The sequence below is a fragment of the Pipistrellus hanaki genome, assembly GCF_964339955.1.
Source record: "Pipistrellus hanaki genome assembly, chromosome: 14".
In the NCBI taxonomy this organism is placed as follows: domain Eukaryota; kingdom Metazoa; phylum Chordata; class Mammalia; order Chiroptera; family Vespertilionidae; genus Pipistrellus; species Pipistrellus hanaki.
Window position 1 is genome coordinate 29623225 of NC_140516.1, and position 23033 is coordinate 29646257.

Consider the following 23033-nt stretch of genomic DNA (forward strand, 5'->3'; position numbering starts at 1 on the left):
TACAGAGAGGAAGAGAGAGGGATAGAGAGTTAGAAACATCGATGAGAGAGAATCATTGATCAGCTGCCTCTTGCACACCCCCTACTGGGGATGTGCCCACAACCAAGGTACATGCCTTTGACCAGAATCGAACCTGGGACCTTTCAGTCCGCAGGCCAACGCTCTATCCACTGAGCCAAACCGGTTTCGACTTGGGAATGTGTTGACCATCATTTTATAAATGTGTTTATCCTGTGTTTCATTGGTTGCCTGACCAGTAACCAGAAAATCAATGAACATTTGGGAGATGAAATGAAATATACAAGGATGAATTTGGCTGTGGATGGTAGCAGGAGGTAGGAATAGCTCTAAATTTCAAACTCCTAGAAAGAACAACTTGGGGCGGGGTGGGGGTGGGGTTGTTGATGTGGATGAAGGAAGTTTTTCTCTGCCTTGTGAAGATGATAGAAGGTAATAATCTAGAAAAGAACAGGGAAACGACCCTGACTATGATGTAGACTTTGAATATCTTAAATTCTGTATGTCAATTACATTTAGTGAATCTGGATTAATCCAGTGGAAGTAACTGTGGTATTAGCCACACATTTCAAGTTTATAAGTATGTTAGAGAATTCACAGAACACTCCTGAGCTATATGATTTCTAAGATAGCACTACAAGAGCCAGCAAAGTTATATACTGTTATAGGAGACTCTTAGTATTTGTGAAATAAGTAAAGAGAAACAGAGTATACACCCTACAATATTTCCAAGTACAATAGGTAGACTTGAAAATAGATGAAAACAGGTTCTAGAGCCACCAATTTTGTTTTGTCTAGCTACCATTATTATGCCCTTTCTGTGTGCCAACCTGCATTGTATGCATTTATATGTGTTAATCCGTTTAAGTCTTACAGCTTGCCTATGAGATAATTATTCTTACATATGCTGTCTACAAGAGACTCAGTTTGAAAGGAAAGACACACACAGACTGAAAGTAAAGAGATGGAAAAAGATGTGTCATGAAAACGGGAACAACAAAACAAAAAAGCAGGGATAGCAATGCTTATACCAGACAAAATAGACTTTAAAACAAAGGCTATCTAACAAAGGACTTCTAATTTGGGTCCCTGAAGGGAAGGGAGGGAGCAGTACCTAGATTTAAACCAAGCACACAGTTGCAAAGGAATATAATACACACCTATTATTTACATAATGCAAACTTATTTTCATGATGTTCCATAATTATATTTCTAAACCACATAAAATGTATTTTCTCTTGTCTCTCAAACATTTTAAGTTGACCTTCTTTTAATCCACTACTTGAAGAAGTGGGGGAAATCCCAAATATTTTCTATAACACAAATCAGACACTCAGGATTCTTCTAACACATTAATAAATCTTGTCTGCTGTTTTCCTATGTGGTTGCCTCTGTTGGCTTTTATATACTTTTAACTATTTGGGATGAGAAAATGAAGATATTCAGGATCTGATTTGGTCTTGATTCAGCCTTAATAACCGACTTTCCCTTCCTTTTGACATGTGAAGAAACTGGAAACGAGGGATGGATTCAGGATTCAGAGCCCATCTTGTTCTGACCCCTATCCTACAGGCCTGATCTCATCCAACTTTCATACATAAAGTACCCAAAATAGTCTGCTTAAAAATAGCATCTGGACATGTGACCTTCTGGAGTACCTGCTCTTTAATAGCTGCCCCTTATTGGTAAGGTACAAATCTGTGATCCCTTGAGGAGAGTGCCTTTGAAAACTGAACCTCAGAGAATTAGACTATAAAGTCTGTTTCCATGGCTAAGAAACCCAGTACTTAGTACAGATCTGGGGAAGGACGAGAGCTGAGGCTTGTTATGCAAACTAAGAATTCCCTAGAGACACCCAAAATAAGGTGAGTGAACTTTGGAAGCAGCAGGTTGAGTTTTCAGAAGTGACAAAGTCCATCTATCACATGCAGGCCACAATTCCTAACCTCCAGGAGAAGCAAATCACCTGCTTCCACAAGAGGAGTCTTTAAAGCGTCTCTAGCCCTAGCTGGTTTGACTCAGTAGAAAGAGCATTGGCCTGTGAATTGAATGGTCCTGGGTTCGATTTTGGTCAAGGGCACATACTTTGGTTGCAGGCTCATTCCCTGGTTGGGGCTTGTGTGAAGGCAACCAATCGATGAGTCTCTCTCACATCGATGTTTCTCTCTCTGTCTCTCTCTCCCTCCCACTCTCTCTAAAAATCAATGGAAAAATATCCTCGTGTGAGGATTAACAAAAAAACAAAGTGTCTCTATCCTAGGAAAAGATCAACTAAAATGGGGTTTCTGTGAATCCCCCCACCACACCTCACCACACAGAAGATCCTGTGCTCAGCCATGTGAGCACTAAACACCCTGTTGAGAGGCCAGGAGTACAGTTGGGAAACATCATGTGCTTAAGGCTAGGTTTTCATTCTAGCGCCGCCACTTTCTAACTATATGCATTGCAGAAGTTGCTTCAACTCTCTCATCTTCTTCCTCTGTAAAAGCACAAGGCAGTAACAAGGCATAACATATGTGAAGCAGCTAGCACTGTGCCTGGCACATAAGAGACCAATATTTAAAATGCCTTAACATAAATAAGCTGTGTTCAACTAAATTTAGGAAGCACTGAATTAGACAAAGTTAAACACATTTCTTGCCTTCAGAGTCTCTAAAAAAACCTCTAGTGTGCTTTGAGAGAGAGATATTGAGTATATAGTAGTTCCCAAACTTATTGGATCATGGAACATTTTTCATGGCACAAGTATAATCAGTGCTGGGAATATCAATTTGAGGAAAAACCTAATGGACCTTAACAAAGGTGACTTGCCTCTCTTCTCCCACCCAGATTTCTTTGCTTTGGTCCCTGTAGCTACAAGGATATCAGAAGCATGCTTGGGGTTTTGAGATTTTATAAAATACTAATTTAAAAAGGAAACAAGTGATTCAACATGTATTGACAACATCATCATGACTGTTATTTATATTTAATTAAAACAACAATTAAAACAGAAAGTGTTAGACTTTCTCAGAAGGGTTCACCTATCAAAATGTAAGTGCAGCTAGTAAATAAAGAGGTAAAAATATGTGATCTTAAAAAAGTAAAAGATTTCCTCTTACGGTCATCTGGCATATTTTTAAAGTCTTTGTATTATTTCCTGTCCAATTCAGTAGATGGCACTGCAGAGTTGACATAGAGTAAATTTGATGGAGTAAATATGTGAATGTAGATTCACTCTGGGTGAATAGCCTCTTTAGTATTTGATGTTGTCTAAAAGCCAGAGAAAGAGCTTGAATAATTTGCTAGAGGAGAAATGGTTTCTGACCCTCCTAGAAATTACCTGTGTATCTTATGTCTTTGAAAAAGAGCATTGATAGAATCCCATAGATCTGGGAGGGCAAATACAGGGCAATCATTTAGCCACTAGCCCAGACCCCACACATGTCAGACGGTGCTCATCAATCAGATCATACTTCCTCACAGGACCCAGATGCCATCTCTCAACCCTTTCCCATCTACTTCTCCAAGCAGCTACTACCATCTGTCAACAAAGACACCAAATACACGCCATAGAGTTCAGAGATTTTCAAGATCAAATCCTAGATATGACTCAGGATTCTTAAGAAACTGATCCAAATGACAGAACCAGGACAGGGATCCAGGCCTCTTGACTCTCACTAAACAGTTCTTATTCCACTCTGTGTAAATAATGAGAGGCAGACAAAATACAAGCCTTGAGGACCAAGACCAGATAATTAAGTGCCAGTCATCCGTCTGCTCTCGAGTAACCCATTCCTCACTTGGTGAAGGGGAGGGAAGAGCAGGCAGAAGTTAAACGCAAATGCTGGCTGTGGGGGCAGGTGTTATTTGTGCAATGGGTCTTTCAGGCCCATTGCATCTTGGCCCATGAAAGACCTGCTTTATAGAATATCACTGTCCTCCAGTTACTCCTGCCCTAGAGCTGCCATCCTCAGATGCCAAGGCTTTGTACCTGTTGACTGTTAAGACAACCAGGTATATATTTTGAGTGAAATGCAAGACCATTACTAATACTATTGTTTTTGTTTTGTTTTCTTGTTTTTCGTTTTTTTGTGAGGGTTCCCCCTCCCACCACCCCCAGGAATTTTCTATGGTTTTTCTGTGAGTTTTTTTTTTTCTCCTGTGGTTTCTCAGCTTTAAATCTGTGGCTCTGAAAGTGCTTCAAGAAGCCCTGAAACTGCATCCTGCTACTTTTCTTCTCACAACTGCTGATGATGTCAGAGTGAGCACTGCCAGTGGGCATTTCTAGATGAAATCCATCCAGAATGTTCAATGTCAGGCATCTGGAATTAGTGTTGTCACCCCTCATCTCATCCCTGGTTTTCCTCCAGCAGTTGCAATGCTTGAAGCACTGCTGTTCTCCAATTACCCAGGTTTGAACCCTCAGTCATTTCAACTCTCCTCTTTCTCTCATCTTATTCTCATCCAAGTAGTCCTGTCTGTTCTGCATCTAATTCTTTTAAAAATGTTAATACAATATTCTAAACATAAGATTTAAAAAATTAACCGGTGCATCCACCATTAACTCTACCAAACGTTTGTGTTTTGACGTAATTACAGTTTTTTAAATCAAAGTACCATTTATTATTGTTGTTGTTAATCCTCACCTAAGGATCTTTTTTCCATTAATTTTTATTTTGTTTTGTTTTTTAGAGAGAGTGGAAGAGAAGAAGAGAGGAAAGAGAAACATTGATGTGAGAGAGACAGATCGATTGGTTGCCTCCTGCACTTGCCCCAACTGAAGGATATGCCCTTGACCAGAATCAAACCCAGGACCCTTCAGTCTGCACGTACACACTCTAACCACTGAACCAAACTAGTAAAGGCTAAAAGTACTGTTTATAGTTGAAGACCTTTTAAACCCATTCCTGATTCCATTTTTCTTTACTCATTATTTCAGTCAACAAATACTTACCAAGCATTGTTAATGCCAGGTGCTGGTCTAGGAATGGGAGCACATCAATATATGAAACAAAACCTCTATATCCCAGAAGTATCACCATCCCAAATTTTGTCTCACACGTTTTTCTCATGTATTCCATTGCATATATCCAAAACCAATATACAGTGTTATTCTGCAGGTGTTCAAACTTCATATAAACTGTACTTTAGTAACATGCATTGTATAAGACTCTGCAGCTTGCCTATTTGCATCACATTTTGATAATTATCTTGAGATATACAGCTCTAGTTCAGACATTTAACTACTCAGAAGCACTCCATTGTGCGGAACACTATAATTTATTGATCTGTTTTGCAATGTTTCACTATTAAAAAGTATACTGTAATGAATAGCCCTTCTTCCTGGAGTCACATTCGTATGGCTTTTCCCACTCTCTCATTTGGCACAATGCCTTGTTCCTAAGACGTGCTCAGTTATATTCTCCTAGGGTCCACCAGAAACTTATTTGTGGACTATTCTAGCTTTTAGGGGAGCTCCATACTCTCTTACCTATCTTCAGTAAATTTAGAAGCAGAGTAAATTTTCTTTACTTTAACTCAAAATCTAGGCATAATAAAATCAAAAGTAATATGGCTAATAAAAATTTAAATTAGCATAGGGAAATGCTATAAACAAAGTTAAAAGACAAATGACAAACTGCAAAAATTGTACTAATGAAATACCCAAAGAAGAGACATTATAACAAGCATACAAAAATCACCTAAAATTTAAGAAAAATATCCCTAATTTCAAACTACAGGGTGTCCCAAAAAATGTATACACATTTTAACAGCTGATAGCTCAATTTTGAAAATGAAATGTATTTTAATAAACACTGCCATCAAAATGTGTATATACATTTTTTAGGACACCCTATATATTACAAAGCTATAGTAATCACAACTCTATGATATTGGCATAAAAACAGAGCAGTGGAACAAAATAGAGCGCCCGGAAATAAAACCATGTGCATATGGTCAGCTAATTTTTTTATGACAAAAGAGCCAAGAATATACAATGTGAAAAGGACAGTTATTTTAATAAGTGGTGCTGGATAAACTAGACAGCCAAATGCAAAAGAATAAAACCAGATACTATTTTACAACATACCAAAAATGAACTCAAAATGGCTTAAAGACTTGAAAATAAGACTCAAAGCCACAAAACTCCTAGAAGAAAACGTGTCTGTAAGCTCCTTGACAAAGGTCGTGGTGATAATTTTTTAGATTTGACACTGAGACAACAAAAGCAAACATAAGCAGGTGGGACCACATCAAACTGAAAACCTGTGCACAGCAGAAGAAACCATTAACAAAATGAAAAAAAAAAAAAAACCTACTGAATAGCAAAAAAATTTCATAAATCATATATAGCTGGTAAGAAGTTAACATCCAATACATATAAAGAACTTATATAACTCAATAGCAAAACAAACAAACAAACAAAAACCTAGTTACAAAATGGGCAGGGTATCTGAACAGACATTTTTCCAAAGAAGACACACATCTTGCTAACAGGGATATAAAAAGTGCTCACCATCACTATCATCAGGGAAAGGCAAATGAAAACCACAACGAGTTATCATCTCATACTTGCTAGAATGGTCATTATCAAAAAGACAAGAGACAAGTGTTGGTCAGAATGTGGGAAAAAAGGGAACCCTCGTGCACTGTTGATGGGAATCCAATAAAGTATCATTTCTTTAACCACCAAAGGCCTTAGTGCACGAAATTCATGCACAAGGGGTGGGAGATCCTTCAGCCCAGCCAGCACCCTCTCCAATCAGGGACCCCTGCAGGATTAGGCCTAAATCAGCAGTCGGACATCCCTCTCACAATCCAGGACCACTGGCTCCTAACCCCTCACCTGCCTGCCTGCCTGATCACCCCTAACCTCTCTGCCTGCCTGCCTGATCACTTCTAACCCCTCTGCCTGCCTGCTTGATCATCCCTAACCCCTCTGCCTGCCTGCCTGATCACTTCTAACCCTTCTGCCTACCTGCCTGCCTGATCGTCCCTAACCTCTCTGCCTGCCTGCCTGCCTGCCTGATTGCCCTTAACCACCTCTGCCTTGGCCTTTGCCACTGTGGCTTTGTCTGGAAGGATGTCTGGAATGATGTCTGGAAGGCCGTTTGGCTGTCTGGTTTAATTAGCATATTGTATTTTCATTAACATAGATAAGTGAATCACTCAAAGAGAAAAAAAAATTCACTCTTTTTTGCAATGCTTTCTACAACATGAATATAATCTTTTTTTTTTTTTTTTTTTTGCCTTAATTTAAAACTGGCACTACCAAATTCTTAAAAGTATATCATGATTTCTTTCTGGCTTTGCCTCCATGTAAACAGAAAAATGAATTCTACACTGACATGTCCTATATTTGCTGCAGAGCTTATAATATTTACATAATAAATTGAAGAGGAAAAAAATAGCTCAGTTCAATAGGACCTGAGAATAAGTATACATAATTACATTTGTCCTGATTCTGTCATCTTATAAATATATAATAGGTATTCACGATCTTGGCCACAACCAATAAAAGATTAGTTCCCAAACTTTAGAATATTCATTCTCCATAAAATCTTAGAGCTTCATCATAGCTGATCCACTGGCTTTTTATGATATGTAAATTAATTTCAGTATTTACTATAGTCTTTGACAGCGATAGATGATAGTCATTGGCAACCAATGATAGGTGAGAATGGTTGCCATAATGTTATTCAGGAGAGTAAAGTAATGACATAATTACTCTGTCCTCTAAACTGGAAAGCACCCAAGAACCTCTTTGGCAGATGCCTAAGGAGGTGAAATCAATCCATTGGTCAATATATTCATTTCCCAAGACTGCCATAACAAAACCCCAAACACAGGATGCCTTCAACAACAGTAACACATATATTGGCTCATAGTACTGGAGGCTAGATGTCTAAGATCAAGTGTTGACATCCCAAACTAGGTCTACTATCATCCCTCTGAAATTCTCTTCATTGTTTGGCTCTTGTTTATACCATTACTATCACCCAAACAATGTTTCAGGGTTTTTATTGTTTTTAAAGTCTTTCTCCCCCTCTCCATCTAGTCATGTCCATTTCAACTATAAAGTTTCATACCATCCTACCTTCTGACCCTGGCCTGACCTCCATTCTCTCTCAGTTTTGACAACTCCAATAGCCTCAGTTACCCCCACCTCATCCCAATTCTTCCTATATTAATATTAGAGATGTCAAAAATAGAACTTTGGAAATATCAGGAAGTGGATAATGTCTTTGGGGCAAATCATAGATTAAGTTCTTGATGGAGGAATTATTATTCCTATTCTTTTCCATATACTCAGATACATCATCTTGCATATCACTCAGTGACAGCAAAGTTAATTAACAGCTAAGTTAATCAACAGCTAAGTAAATCAAGCACATATCATATGCCAAGCACTGCAGCAACAACTTTATCTTAATTTACCCTCACAAATGAAAAGAGTACTTTATTGTTCTCATTTTATATTTTTTTAAAAATTGAGACCCGTGAAGAAACTATGGCATTAAGAAATTGAGCCATTTACTCAGGATCTGACACTGAATAAATGGCAACCAGAATTTGAACCAGTAAGTTTCCAGGATATTTTCTCTTAATCATTAACAATCATAGAAGTCCATAGCAATTATAGAAGGTCATTATTACCATCATCATTTAATAAACAAGGGACAATACCACAGTCATAATTTAGTCCAAGTCTGTCTAGGAAACTCTCAGTTGCCCTAGTAGTAAAAAATGTCAACCATATGTATTTTGCCAGCAGTAAATCTTTGGAGGGCAGGAAGGAATTGACGAAGTGATTCCCTTATGTTTGGGTGGTTACTTACAAAAGCCTTTTATATCACTTTCCAACTTGATTTACATGGAATCCATCACCATTTGTTCCACCTCTTAAAAAGAAGGGGGGGAAAAGTGTTCATTCATCTACATTACCTCTCATTAGGAAACACTTTCTCAAGTGTAATTATTATTTTATTAAACATTCTATTGAATATTGACAATTTATGTAATACTTATTGAAAAATATAGAGGGATTATTCAGTACTTTTTGAAGATATCACAGCATCCTTAAAACTAGACAGAGTACAACACACAAAACACAGACACTTTATCACAAGAAACAAAATCTTCTCCAGAAGAATTCTCCCACCAACCCAAACCCCTGTTTTTTCACATTCTCCACCAATTTTCAGGTGTTTTCTCCACATGGTTTGGCTCCTCGGAGCAGCAGCCACAGACACAGATTGAGTTGATGTCTTGACATTAACAGACAGATCAACCTCTTGATGGTGTTCTTTTATGCTCCAATGAATCTGTGGTATCTGCAATGCAGGTATCTGTTCTTATATTTACACACAAACTGCAGCAATAGAACTGCATGGGCTGGAAGAGATGGCTGTTAGTGACAAAACAGGTTTCTGTGGGTTGTTTGGGGCCAAGAGGACTAGACAGAGGACTGGGTGCAGGAGGATCATCAGGAGGATCATCAACAGGCAATGCCAAGGCCACCTGGTCACAGTTGCAAGTAAACAACAGGGAATCACTGGCCAACTGAGGAAACCATCAGTGGAAAGCTTGGGGTTGGTGGGGAGGGAGGGAGAAAATCATTCAAAAACTCTTCTGAGTCATGAGAAATACCTTTAAAAATCATATCATGAGTTCTAATATAATTTACCTGTCTGGGGTCAACTACTTTCAGAATTACCTGTTCTTTTAGGCCTCTGCACTTTTTCACTAGCTTCTGGGAGGTCATTAGGGAAAATGAGTGCTACACATTTGAAATCCTGATTAGCTACTTCTCCAGCAGATCATTTCCATAGAAACAGCCTGCAGAGGACTGATTCATCAAAAAGTGTTCCGGGTTCACTCTAGTGCATGTTTAAGTCCTACAAACATGGGTGTTAATATTATCATTATTAATATTACTCTTTTTCAAACTTTAAAGTTTGTTTTCGAAATACTGATTTTCCCCTAAAATGTGGAATATTTTATACACACACAAAACATGACTTGGTTTCTGGAAGTTTATTTAACAGCCTGGGGGCAACTAGTTAACTTGGGTAATATTAAGTGCAATTAGTACTTTCCAGAGATCAATGTCAGATTGTATTAGCCCATTCTTTTGGACATTAGGCTAGGTATTTTGTAATGCCCCAACATAACTTCAAAACAGCTTTTTTCAAGTGGTCTGAAGCCTCTTTAAAAAAAAAAATTAGAGTACCCAACACAGAGATATACCTGAAGATTCCTGGTTTTTAAATGCCTCCCTAGAATTTATATCAATATTTTAAATTGATTATTTTTCTCCTACAAAATAGCCACCTTTTGATAATTATACATTCATCTAAATTATGGTCTCATGAATTGAGCTCACCAGCTGTCATTGTACCAGATACTTGTGCAATATTGAGTATGAGAACAGGTCTTATGATTGAATGGGTCCATATGATTGAATGGATCTATAACTGAGTGAATGAGTGAGTGAGTGAGCGATAAAAGAACATGAATGTAAAGCCTCCCCTTTGAGGACTCCCTTCTAAGTCAATATCACTTTCATTTTAATATCTACACTAAGAGCAAAGCTTTGTGGTTTGGAGGTAAATTTGATAAATGAGAACGGTCAAAAATCACCGAGCACAAGTCTTGGGAATAAGAGATACAATTTAGTGGGATAAGGGCACTTAGGGAAACACAAGGCATAATCCAAGTCTCACTTTCTTGTAAGTGCACTCTGAAGGCAATTCCAGAAATGATTTGTGCATCAACGATAAATCTGGATTGGGCACATCAACCCCAGAGTGACTGCTCTGAAAGGCTGTGCTCAATACAGAAAAATTGGCATGCTGGTTTTCATGCTACTTTCTCTAGTTGGGCTTATATATTTATGGTGTTTATGGTCGATATTTATATGCTATTCTTCAAATGTGACTGATGGGAAAGGTCAGGTAGCTTTATGCTAATCTTAAAGCCATAAAATTTTATTTTCCCCTCTGCAAAATGAAGGGTCAAACTAGGTGACCTCTCTATACTTTTCCAGTGCTAACATTCAACAGTTCTATAAATAAATAATTTAAACTTTGTTCACACATTTTCAACCACTCTTACTAACATTTCAGAGGCTTTATATAGGAAGAACTGTTGCTTTAAACAGCCACAAATTCTCAAGGGAAATCATGCTGTAGACCATGAGGTAAAAATTGCTAGACCAAGGTAAATGGAACACATACATATCTCATACACTCATACACACACACACACACACACACACACACACACACACACCTCTGGGACAACTATAGAAGTCATCAGAACAGTTTACATTCATATGAAATCAGTGGCGTAATTTATACAGAGCAAAACTTTAGATGCGGTGTCAACTTTTCACTAAATAGTTACAACTTCAAAATCGGAGGAAGTACTTTCAAATGAAAGTATGACAGCGGGCTTGAGAAAGTCCTGCTTCCTATTGTGTCCGAAGTATCTTATTCTGTAGATCCCAGGCTTGGCAGTATCTGGAATATGCCATTGAATCGTTGCATTGCTATGACCCAGTAATCCCTTGTGCCAATAGAAACTGTGGTAGGAAACAAACAAACAAATCCAATTTTATTCTTAAAAAATGTGTGGTGAGAGAAAACATATGATTACTCATTAAATGAATATGAACAAGGCACTAGACTAGATATTCAGAGTATAGCAATGAACAGAACAGAGATGAGTACTTACTGCCTAGAGAAGGACCTGTAAGGAACAGCCATTTGTAGAAATAGCTTTGCTTGTTCCATCTTTCTAACAACCTAAACTCTAGCCATCCCAGAATATTCTGAACACAGATGTTTCCTGCTTTAGAGCTGCCATAGCATCCTTTAGCCCTTGTCATCCTCTGCTGTAACTGACACTTCTAATGGTGTATGTGCCAGACGCTATTTTGAAGACACAGTAGTGAGCAAAGCAGACATGGTCCAAAGTTTCTGTGTTCCTCAATGATTGAAAGACAATAAGCAAGTAAACTACACATAACCTTAAAACTGATATATGAAATCAATAAGACAGGTGTGTCTAAGGAGGTATCATTTATTTCTTTAAAATATATTTTATTGATTTTTTACAGAGAGGAAGGGAGAGGGAGAGAGAGTTAGAAAGATCAATGAGAGAGAAACATTGATCAGCTGCCTCCTAAACACTCCCCACTGGGGATGTGCCCGCAACCAAGGTACATGCCCTTGATCGGAATCGAACCTGGGACTCTTGAGTCCACAGGCTGACACTCTATCCACTGAGCCACACCGGATCGGGCAGGAGAAGGAGGTATCATTTAAATGGAGCCCACGCTTATTTAAAGAAAGAGGGAACAGAGAGTGCAAAGTGTCTGAAGCAGGAACAAACTTGGAACAGCCAAGGGACAGGAAGCAGGCCAGTGGAATTAGGACAGAGTAAACCATGGAGGTGTGGTTGAGATGACAGAAACACATGGATTCAAATCACATTGGTCCTTATAGACCAGGACACGAGGTTCAGACACTCTTCTAATACAGTGAGATAGGATGCGCTGCCTGATTGGTATTCTCAGTAATGTAGTAGAGAGTAAATCCCCTGGACTCAACATTCGGTTTCTCAGTAATAAGCTGGGTGCTCTTGAACTGCTGCTAATAAACAAAGCAGAGAGCTATACATCGTCTCAATGTTGACTGCTGTTCTGATTGGGGGCTTTTGAAAATAAAGCAGTCTTTTTTTTTTTACTATCTATATAACTTTATGTTAATATAAATATGTATTTACTGCTTGTTTTTAAGCCACCTATACCCTAGAGTCCTAAAGATGAGAGGAAAAAGGTATGCCCATACTTAAATATGGCTATCAAATCTCTATTTTCAGTTAACCATGTGAACCAAACCAACATGCAAATAATCACTTAGTTTAAGGTGATCTGAATTAGAAACAAAATGCCAAAAATGTCCCCCACTTCCATGCCACTGTCCCTGTGGTGAAATTTGTAAAATTGGGATCAGAAACATTTTATTTTAGACACATTTTTAATCTTCAAAATATCTAGTCAGCTCAGGTATTTAGTAACAAAAGGCACAGCAATGCGTCTTTTGTAGACCATGAGCATACTTCTTTGCGATGTAAACACTCAGCTCCTGTGTTTTGGTAATTCAAATGAAGAATCCTGGACCATATTTGTTTGGTATAGACTCATTCTTTCTTTTCCCAGAAGGAATGCCATCTGAGAGCTATCTCATCACCTTCACCTAGCACTCCTTTCAACCAATTTGCAAGAAGGCTGAACAGCTTATAGGAGTAATGTCTTTGACTATGAAAAAAAAAAAAAAATTAACAGATGTTTATAAGAATGGAGGCCATAACCTCATTAGCACCTAAACTTCCAGAGGCACACACTACCGTTTTGTAGAAAAACAGAATGGAAATGAGGTCTAATAAATCAACTAAATGTGGCCAGACAGCTCCTTGGGTATTTGCTATCATTAATAGCATGTATTGAGCCAGTCTTCCCATTTGTCTTCCTTACATTACTAACCAACTGTTTTCAAGACCCGAAAGACAAAATATTCAATAGACATGCTCACCGAGTCTCCCAGGAGGCATCATTATGCACTACCTGCCATGACGATGAAGCGTCCTCATATTTCTCCACAGTGAGGAAAGTCTGATGGGTCTGAAATGCAATTAACATAATTGGTCAGACACTGAACAGTCACAGAAGGACACTGTCTGTGAATTCTCCCCTTGACTTTGTGCTAACCTAGCAATACCTTGAGTAAAATGTATTAATTTCATCCAAATTCTTATTGTGTTCCTCTTAACATTTGATACAATATCTGTAGAATATTAATGTATCCAGTCTATTAAAAAACATGACTTTTTAAAGAAATTTGAATAAAGCATCATTTCAGAGCTGTTAGCAAATTTTGGTAATTAGGGCAGAGAAGAGACAGAATAAAACCTAAGATTTTTAAAAGGCATAAATCAAACCTTTTCATGACAGGTTAATTGACCCATATTCCAAGAGTTTCCCTAGTCACCTCAAGATTTAGGAGGGAAAAAGGTCTCCTCATCTTTCCAACTCCAGGAATATGAATTATCAGTAAATATGCCTTCACTAGTGAAAGAATTGAAGAGGATGCATAAATCCTCTCTCTCCTAGGGTGTTAAAAGAAATTCTTATATTTTGTCATGGATTTCTAGAAATCTCATGATAAGCAAATTTTATTTTCCCATTGGAAAATGGCTATAATCATTTCTTTCAGACCAAGAATTCAGCTTCAGATAAAGCATGGATTTGAATAATATAACAAATTAAATGATAAAAAGGCCATAAACCTCCATTTTGCCACCAAGAAAAAATTATCTTATATTGTTAATTTTCCTTAAGGGCATGACTTGTATCTACTCCACCTTTCTCCAGCACAACCCATGATACCTGATATTACATGTATTTGAATCAGCTTCTGCTGAATGGATCACTTACTTACAGCTGGGCCAGGGGATTATTTCAAATTATTTTCTCGTTAATCAACTGATGGACTAAATTCAATAAAGAAGTTTTTATAACCATGGTTACTTGTAAAAAGAGCTTCTTTGCCAATTAGAGCAGAGGAACATGGGCCGGGGGTGGGGTGGGGGGTTGGAGGCGCCGTGCTTTAGATGGGGTAGAAAACAGAGTGGGCTCTGGTTCCTAAGTCTAGAGTACAAATCAGAGAGCAAGTCTTGGCCCTTGCATATGTGAATTATATGACTATCCTTTCCCCACCTCCTAACCTTAGTCCCTTCCAGTTACATAATTGGTTAATATTTAATAGAAGTTACTCTCTAGGCCTCCGTAAAATAGGGATAATAAAATATAATTCATTGAATAGTAGCAGAGATTAAATTAGATTCACAGGATGATGTACATAAAACACTTAGCCTAGTTCATGCAAATAGTAAGCATTCAATAAATAGTGGTGAGGATATGATAATTATTACTAATAAAGGGTACTGGAAACTGTTTTACGCCGAGTCCCAGAGCCTTCTTAGGAATTAATTTTATTTTCACTCCAGTGCTTTAAAGCATTTTGCTCTTCTGCTTCTCCATGGCGATAATGATGAGAACATTTCTCCGCCCTAAGGATATCAGGTGACAGCTACTCCTGCAGTTTTACTACAACACTTTGCCCTCCTCAGAAAAATAATGTTACAAACATGTAAATCTCTGGCACAGATTCAATGCCTAGAGAAATTATTTCAAACAGGTATATATTAATAATCAAAGTTAGTAGAACATTTTTTCCTAATGCTCTTTAGATAATGCCATATTGCCACAATTGTTATCATAGCAATAATAATAATACTATTTTAATGAACAGAAGTGGGAAGGCTCATTTGGAAGAAAGGTATTTGGGTCGCTAAGTGACAATGGGCCCTGGGAAGAATGGCTTATCAATAGTGTCTGACCTTGAAGTCACTTTCATAAACCCATTCCCTTTTTCCTCCATATTTATTTATTCTTTGAATTTTTATCATTAGGAGGTGCCTGGTTATTGCTTGTGCACTTATAAGAACACTCTAAGGGAGTTGCAGAGAAGTAAAATTACTTCACTTTATCAAAAGACATATATACCCTTTATCATATATCTGTATGATAAAACAAAAAGGTATGAAATGATATGTAACCTACTATTAACAGTGATTACCTCTAAAAAAGTTTATGAATAGAAGGGTCCTTCTACATTCTATCTTAAGCACTTTCATACTGTTTTCACATTAGAGATGTGTCATTTTTTAAGATTAATAAATAACTATCCTATTAGAGCCAGTAGCAAAGAATAGGAAATGGACAAGGCAAGATAAAGTAAAGCTCATGGATCAGGTCTCCAAGCCAGGAGAGGGTCCCCACTCAGAGATCCATGATTATCTGCAGCAGCAGAGGCAGGACCAGAGGCAGCAGTGCAGGAGGAGAGGGGCCAGAGGGAGTAGGAGAGAGCCAAAGGAACACTTCACTCCTGGGCCTTTGATTATTCTACCAAACATAGTTGAATTTTTAGATTGGAATACATAACTGAGATTTTATTCAAATTTACATCTTCTCAGGAGACAATGTCATTTTCATTGTGCTATATGTGGCCCTAAGTAGAGCCAGCGAAATGTTTTCTGTATGTTTATTTTCCAGACTCAATTCCACATTACATGTTCCCACTGAAATCCCCCCATACCTAAAAAAATCCTCCTGTTGTTAACCAAAGGGATAGTCAATGGTATGAAAGGCTAAATGGTGAATTTAAATTTACAAAAAGAATCATTGCTGCTTACCCGATTTTCTGCTGAATTCTTTGGATTAGCACCTACAAATGTAACTTCAGCAACTTCTCCCTGAAAATAAAAATTTATTTTATGAGCTCTAATAAAAGTATTTTTTAATTTTTTAAAATATTTTTATTTATTTCACAGAGGAAGGGAGAGGGAGGGAGGGAGGGAGGGAGGGAGGAAGGGAAGGAGGGAGGGAGGGAACAAAGGAAGTAGGCAGGGAGAGAGAGGGAGGGAGGGAGGGAGGGAAGGAGGGAGGGAGGGAGGGAGGGAGGGAGGGACCAATGTTACCCTGATATCAAAGGCAAAGACCACACATGAAAAGAGTCTACAAATATCCCTCATGGAGATGAATACAAAACTTTTTAGCAAAATATTACCAAACCAAATTAAATAATATGTATATCAAACCTAACAAATATTTATTTAATATCTGAAAATCAACTAATGCAATACACCATATAAATAGAATGAAAGGCAAAAACCACATAATCATTTCAGTAGACATAGAAAATCATCTGAAAAAAATCCAATAACCATTCTTCACAAAAATCCTCAATAAACTAGCAATAGAAGGAAACTTATATATGCCCTTTCCCTAAAAAAAATTTTATCCTTAATTACTGAACACTTTCCTTCCAAGTATTAGAAATAAGACAAGGAAGTCATGTTTCAAAGTTGTCTTGGGAGATTCTAGCCAGTGCAATAAGGAGGGAAATTAAAAGCATCCAGAAAAGAAATCCAAAAGAGAAAATTAAACATATTTTTATCCATAGATAACCTGATATTATATGTATACATTTCTAAGAACTCAACCCTCACCCCTTCCCTCCCCCCCCCAAAAAAAAAAAACTATTAGAACTAATACTTAATTTAGCAAAGTTGAAGAACATTATATACTAGAGGCCTGGTGCATGAAATTCTTTTTTTTAAATTTTTTTTTCTTCTATATTTTTTTAAATAAATTTTTATTGTTCATATTATTACAAATGTTCCTCCCCGCCCCCTCCATTGCTCTCCTCCCTCCATTGTTCTCCTCCACCAGGTTCCCACTCCACCCTCTGCCCTTTCCCCACCCCCCATTGTCCTCATCCATAGGTGCACAGTTTATGTTCAGTCTCTTCCCACATCCCCTTCTCCCCTTTTCCCCAAGAATCGTCAGTTCACTCCCCTTCCATACCTCTGATTCTATTATATTCAACAGTTAATATTGTTCATAAGATTTTTTTTTAATTTCCTTGGTTTTTAGATTCACTTGTTGATAGTTACGTATTTATTGTTCATAATTTTTATCTTTATTTACTTTCTCTTCTGAAAGAACCCCCTTCAGCATTCATATAATTCTGGTTTGGTGGTGATGAACTCCTTTAGCTTTTTTTTATTAGTGAAGCTCTTTATCTGACCTTCGATCCTGAGTGATAGCTTTGCTGGATAGATTATCTTTGGCTGTAGGTTCTTACTATTCATCACCTTGAATATTTCTTGCCATTCCCATCTGGCCTGCATGGTTTCTGTTGAGAAATCAGCTGACAATCGTATAGGTGCTCTTTTATAGGTAACTACCTGCTTTGCTCTTGCTGCTTTTAATATTCTCTCTTTGTCTTTTGCTCTTGGAATTTTAATTATGATTTGTCTTGGTGTGGTCCTCTTTGGATTCCTTTTGTTTAGAGTTCTGTGCGCTTCCTGGACTTGTAAGTCTAATTCTTTCACCAGGTGAGGGAAGTTTTCTGTCACTATTTCTTTCAGTATGTTTTTGATATCTTGCTCTCTCTCATCTTCTGGGACCCCCATAATTCTGATGTTGGTTCGCTTGAAGTTGTCCCAGAGGTTTCTTACATTAGCTTCAATTTTCTGGATTCTCTTGCCTTCTAGCTTCTGCGGAGGAGTGTCTTCTGGCTCTTTATGTTCCAAATCTTTGACTTGATTCTTGTGATCTTCCATTCTGTTTTTAGGACTCTGTATAATATTTTTTATTTCAGACAATGTATTCTTTATTTCTTGTTGATCCCTTGTCATTTCTTGTTGATTCCTTATTAATTCTAGTTGATCCCTTTTCATATCCTCATAGGTCTTATCGATCTTTTCTAGGAAATTCTTGAAAAACCTTATAAGAGTAGATTTGAACTCTATATCCAGTAGCTTTTTGCCCTCCATTTCTTTCGTTTGTGATCTATTTGGTCTACGCATTTTCGCAGCTTCCCTGATGGGGCAGGGTTTCAGGGTGGAGCCTACAGCTTTGGCTTCCATCAGCCCCGCCCTATGCAGCTCCTGAGTCTCAGGGTCCTTCAGTACTCTCTGCAAGCACCTCTGAGAGAAAGGTGCCCTCGATTTTCGCCTGCTACCAAACAGTCTAGGCTCTCTCCCAATGAGCCCGATATTGGGGTTCAGTTCAGTTGGAAGTGCAGTTGGAGGTGGCGTTCAGAGCAGTCCGGGTTTTTGTCTCCTTCCCGCCAGGGCAATCCTGCAGCACAGCCAACCATACCTTCTCTGTGCGCAATGTGCTCACCTCCGGGACCTTCTTTTGCCACTCCCCCGGGGTTCCGCCTTTCAGCCCAGCTCCCTCTGTTTGAGCCTCGGTCCCCGGGGTCTGGCCTAGAACTGGGGTTCCGAGCAGTCGGAACTGGGGCCCAGCACAGTCAGAGCTTTTATCTCCTTCCCGCTAGGGAACACCAGCCAGGGACTCAGCCTCCCTCCTCTCCGGCTCCGTCCTCTCCGCGCCGCGTGTCTCCGTACGTTAGGCTTTTACAGCTCCTCCGTTCTTCCTTCTGGTTTTCTCCTTGCTTCTCGTTGTAGAATTTCCAGTCAGTCGACTTTTCTGTAGTTCTGGGTAATGTCCATTTTATATTTTAGTTGTATTTTATTGAAATTGTTGTGTGCGGCTGCGGCTAGGTGTTTACCTGTACAGCCATCTTGGATTCTCCCCCTGGTGCATGAAATTCTTGCATGGGGAGAGGGGGGATGTCCCTCAGCCCAGCCTGCACCCTCAGGGTATGTCCGACTGCTGGTGTAGGTCTGGGGATCAGGCCTAAACCGGCAGTCAGAAATCCCTCTAGCAATCCGGGATGCTGCATGCACCAATGACCATACTTTTCATACAGATAGATGAAAGGCATCTTGCTGTTGTATAGGCAGCTACATTTTTTTTTTTGCCCTGATTATAAAAAGTAGTACATAACATGATCCTTCTGAGGCAGTCGTACCATTTTCCCCACCTGATGGGTGGGAAAACTGAAGCAGAGAGAAGTAATTGTCTTTGTCACACAGTTATAAGTGTCAGAGTCAGGGCTGATCAAAAAATGTGCAAGGCAGAGTCCATGCATGTCATCGCTGCATCATCCTGTGTTTTCAGTGTTAGAGTAGGCTTGCCAGGTTTTAATTTTTAAATCTAAGAGACTGTTCTCAATATATAAGGTTGGGTCCCTAGGCCTGGCCAGAGATCAAGGCCAATTAGTGGGGCGACCAGCTGGCAGGGTGATTGAGGGGCCCTGTCGGCACCTGCCTTGGCTGGCTACCTGGTGCCTCCCACTGACCGTCCCCAACCCAATCATCACCGCTGCCACTGGTTGCTTCACTCTAGGGGGGCAGATGCCCCCAACCAGGGGCAGCTCCTGCATTGAGCATCTGCCCCCTGGCAGTCAGTGCATGTCATAGCAACCAGTCATTCCGCTATTAGGTCGATTTGTCTATTAGTGTTTTGTTATATAGGACTGAAGGACAGTTAATACAAAATAGCAGTGGTAAAATCCTGATTTATTTCTATGTGCTTTTCCTAACCTTGATTTAAGAGACAACTTTTCTGAGCTCCAATGAATGATTCCATAACCATCCATTTAGGAAGGAAAGAATAATTGGGATTTTAGAAATTCAATTTTACATAATTACCACCTGAAAAATAATTATTTCCCCATTATCATGTTTGCAGAGCCTCTACAGAGATAAAAACAATTACCAAAATTATTGTTGCTAAAAGTTGATGGTCTACGGCACCATTGGAGGCAGATGGTGCCATTAACAACACCTTTCCTCCCACTCCCACCTCCAAACACAGGCTTCCAGCATTCCAAGGTCTCTGTGTGAAACTTACCACTCTGTATTTAGAATTCAACGGCTGCAGGACATCCCCAAAATTCTTGCCCATTGGTGGTCTATCCACAATATTAGGAATTAATGGTTTTATCAGTTCTTTGAAAAATGGAGGCTCTGGACCTCTGCTCAGATTGGCCACTGTGTCCTAGAACAGAGAATGTTTGCTTAAGGAGGTGCACAACGTGGAGACAAAGACTCTTTCCCAAGTTCCCCATCCCCAGACATGCCTTCATTAAAAAACTCTATCCCTCCTCCCTCCCCCTCTCTCTTTCTCTCTTCAGGAGCTAGCTAATAAAACATGAGGGGCACCGCTTGCTAAAATGTGAGCCTAGATGTGCATAAGGTAAACATCTGTCACTAGAAGAGAGTTTTGGTCATAGGCAACACTTTCACTTCCCTAAGCAGCATAGTTCAGTGTCTACAGTGCAAGCTTGGAAGCATGTTACACTCTTCAGATTCTAGAAGAGCCAATTTTTAAATGTGTGACCTTGGACAGGAGTCTAACACATAATAAGCTTTCGTAATATGACACTGTAGTTAGTCTTTTAATTTTTACAAAGTGTTTAGCCTCTCTTATCCAGAATTGGTACCAAGTTTGTTTGTTTGTTTGTTTGTTTTCTAAATCCTCCTCTGTGCTGATTAAAGACTATAATAAATATATTTTCAAATATATTTTTTATTGATTTTTCAGAGAAGAGAAGAGAGGGATAGAGAGCTAGAAACGTCAATGAGAGAGAAACATCAACCAGCTGCCTCTTGCACACCCCTTACTGGGGATGTGCCCGCAACCAATGTACATACCCTTGACCGGAATCGAACCTGGGACCTTTCAGTCCGCAGACGGACGCTCTACCACTGAGCCAAACCGGTTTCGGCAATAAATATATTTTTAATTTAAAAGTTAATACCAGCCTATATCCTGACTGGTTTAATGTGTTTTCCACAAAATTTGCCACTTTTAATAATGTCATCAAAATGTTAACTTCAGATTTTAAATAGCCCCCCTATGGATTTAATGCACTTTCATAATCACTTTATATACTTAATTTTTACAGCAAGCTATAAAATCTATTATCACTCCCGTACTACAAATGAGAATATAGGCTTGGAGTAGTTTTTCAAGATCATATAGCTAGTCTTAGATACATAACCATAAAACTGTGAAACAAATTTCCACAAAATGATTCACACTTTTCTTCCTAAATACCACTATAAAATTTGAAGACTCTATTTCCATAGGAAGAGCTATAGACCTATGATAACAATGAAAGTTAAACAGTGGTTTTCTCTAGGGTTGGGTTATAAGTTTATACTTTTCTATGTAATCTGAATAATCTACAAATAGTTATAGCTTCTATAATGAAAAATAAAGTAGTTCTACTTTGAAAAAAAATGTATCAAAGCTCAAATTAAGAACATTATGATGAAACAATAATCAAAATTATATCCTAATACCTCGTGTTGAAACTTGAAACATACACAGTAAGCAATTAATTAGATGGAGGCATATGAAATTGCCAGTATTCAACTACAGAAACAGTAATTTCATTTGTTTCAATTTAATGTATTCAAGCTCTTGCTTTGAAAGGCCTTTCCTGTCTTTGCTATGTCATAATTGTTTTACACCTTCCTGGGGCTCTTATAGTATTATACAATAGCGGTTACCACCATCAAAAGGCATTTACTAAATCCAGATTTACTCTCTGTTTCATTTCTTAGGAATACCTAATGGCTATATATTCATGTGTGTATGTGTACACACACACACACACACACACACACACACACACACATATGGTTTTTTTAAAAAACTGAACACTCACAGCTGAAGTTCTTATTTTGCTTCCCTTTGTATCTCCCCCTCCCCACCTCTGAGACAGATGTGCATACAATTTTTGATTACCGTAGCAATTGCCTTAGCAAGGCCTCTGTAGAGCTGGATGTAAGCAGACAGGGTGTGTGGTCCATAAATTGTAGATGCCGCCTCATACCGCTGAACCTGCAGGAAAGGCAAGGCTGTATTGTACACCATTCTCCTTATGTCAACCCACTTACGGAGGTGTCACACTTAGGTGAGGGGTAATGCTCAGACACCGTGTGTAATTGAAACTGGCACAACTCAAGATTAATGATGACAAAGGCAGGGGGAGGAGGCATTTTCATTTACCAGCTAAAGTACATGGTTCCCATCAACTCTTTGCTAAAGGCAGTGGCTCCTCTTGGCTTGTGCCGTTTGGCCTGTCAGTCCATTTATTCTGACTGTAGGTACTAGGTCCTCCGCTTATGTCTATTTTAAGTACTGGTTGTAATACAAATGTTTTCCCTTACGGAGTACAGCAGGAGAAAGTTTTAATCCACCATGGAGCTATAAAATAGAACCAAATACATCTCCTTTTGCCCTAGCTCCAAGCCTTTGGTTGTTTCCCAGGATCCTCCAATTCATCAGATCTCAGATGGAACACCTCACTCCAAACACACCAGCTTTCCCTGTGATGTTCTTCATCTCCATGAAGGCCAGCCTTCCTGTCATCCGGGCCAGGACCAGCAGGCCATCATCAGGTTCCTCTCTCCCCCATCCTACCTCCTCTGAGTCTCCAAATCCTCATTCCTTAAAATCTCTTGACTGCTTT

The 23033-nt window shown here is 38.8% G+C and overlaps 1 protein-coding gene across 1 annotated transcript in view; it reads right to left on the reverse strand.

Moving 5' to 3' along the window:
* Positions 1-11341: 11341 nt before the first annotated feature.
* Positions 11342-23033, reverse strand: part of ASAH2 (N-acylsphingosine amidohydrolase 2) — a 58537-nt gene continuing 46845 nt past the window's right edge. The window contains exons 18-22 of the mRNA XM_084903337.1: positions 22307-22402; positions 20402-20548; positions 16324-16383; positions 13602-13690; positions 11342-11587 (exon numbers count right to left, since the gene is read on the reverse strand). Of these exons, the coding sequence (XP_084759463.1) occupies positions 11398-11587; positions 13602-13690; positions 16324-16383; positions 20402-20548; positions 22307-22402 (582 nt within the window). The 3' untranslated portion in view covers positions 11342-11397. The remainder of the gene's footprint in view (positions 11588-13601; positions 13691-16323; positions 16384-20401; positions 20549-22306; positions 22403-23033) is intronic.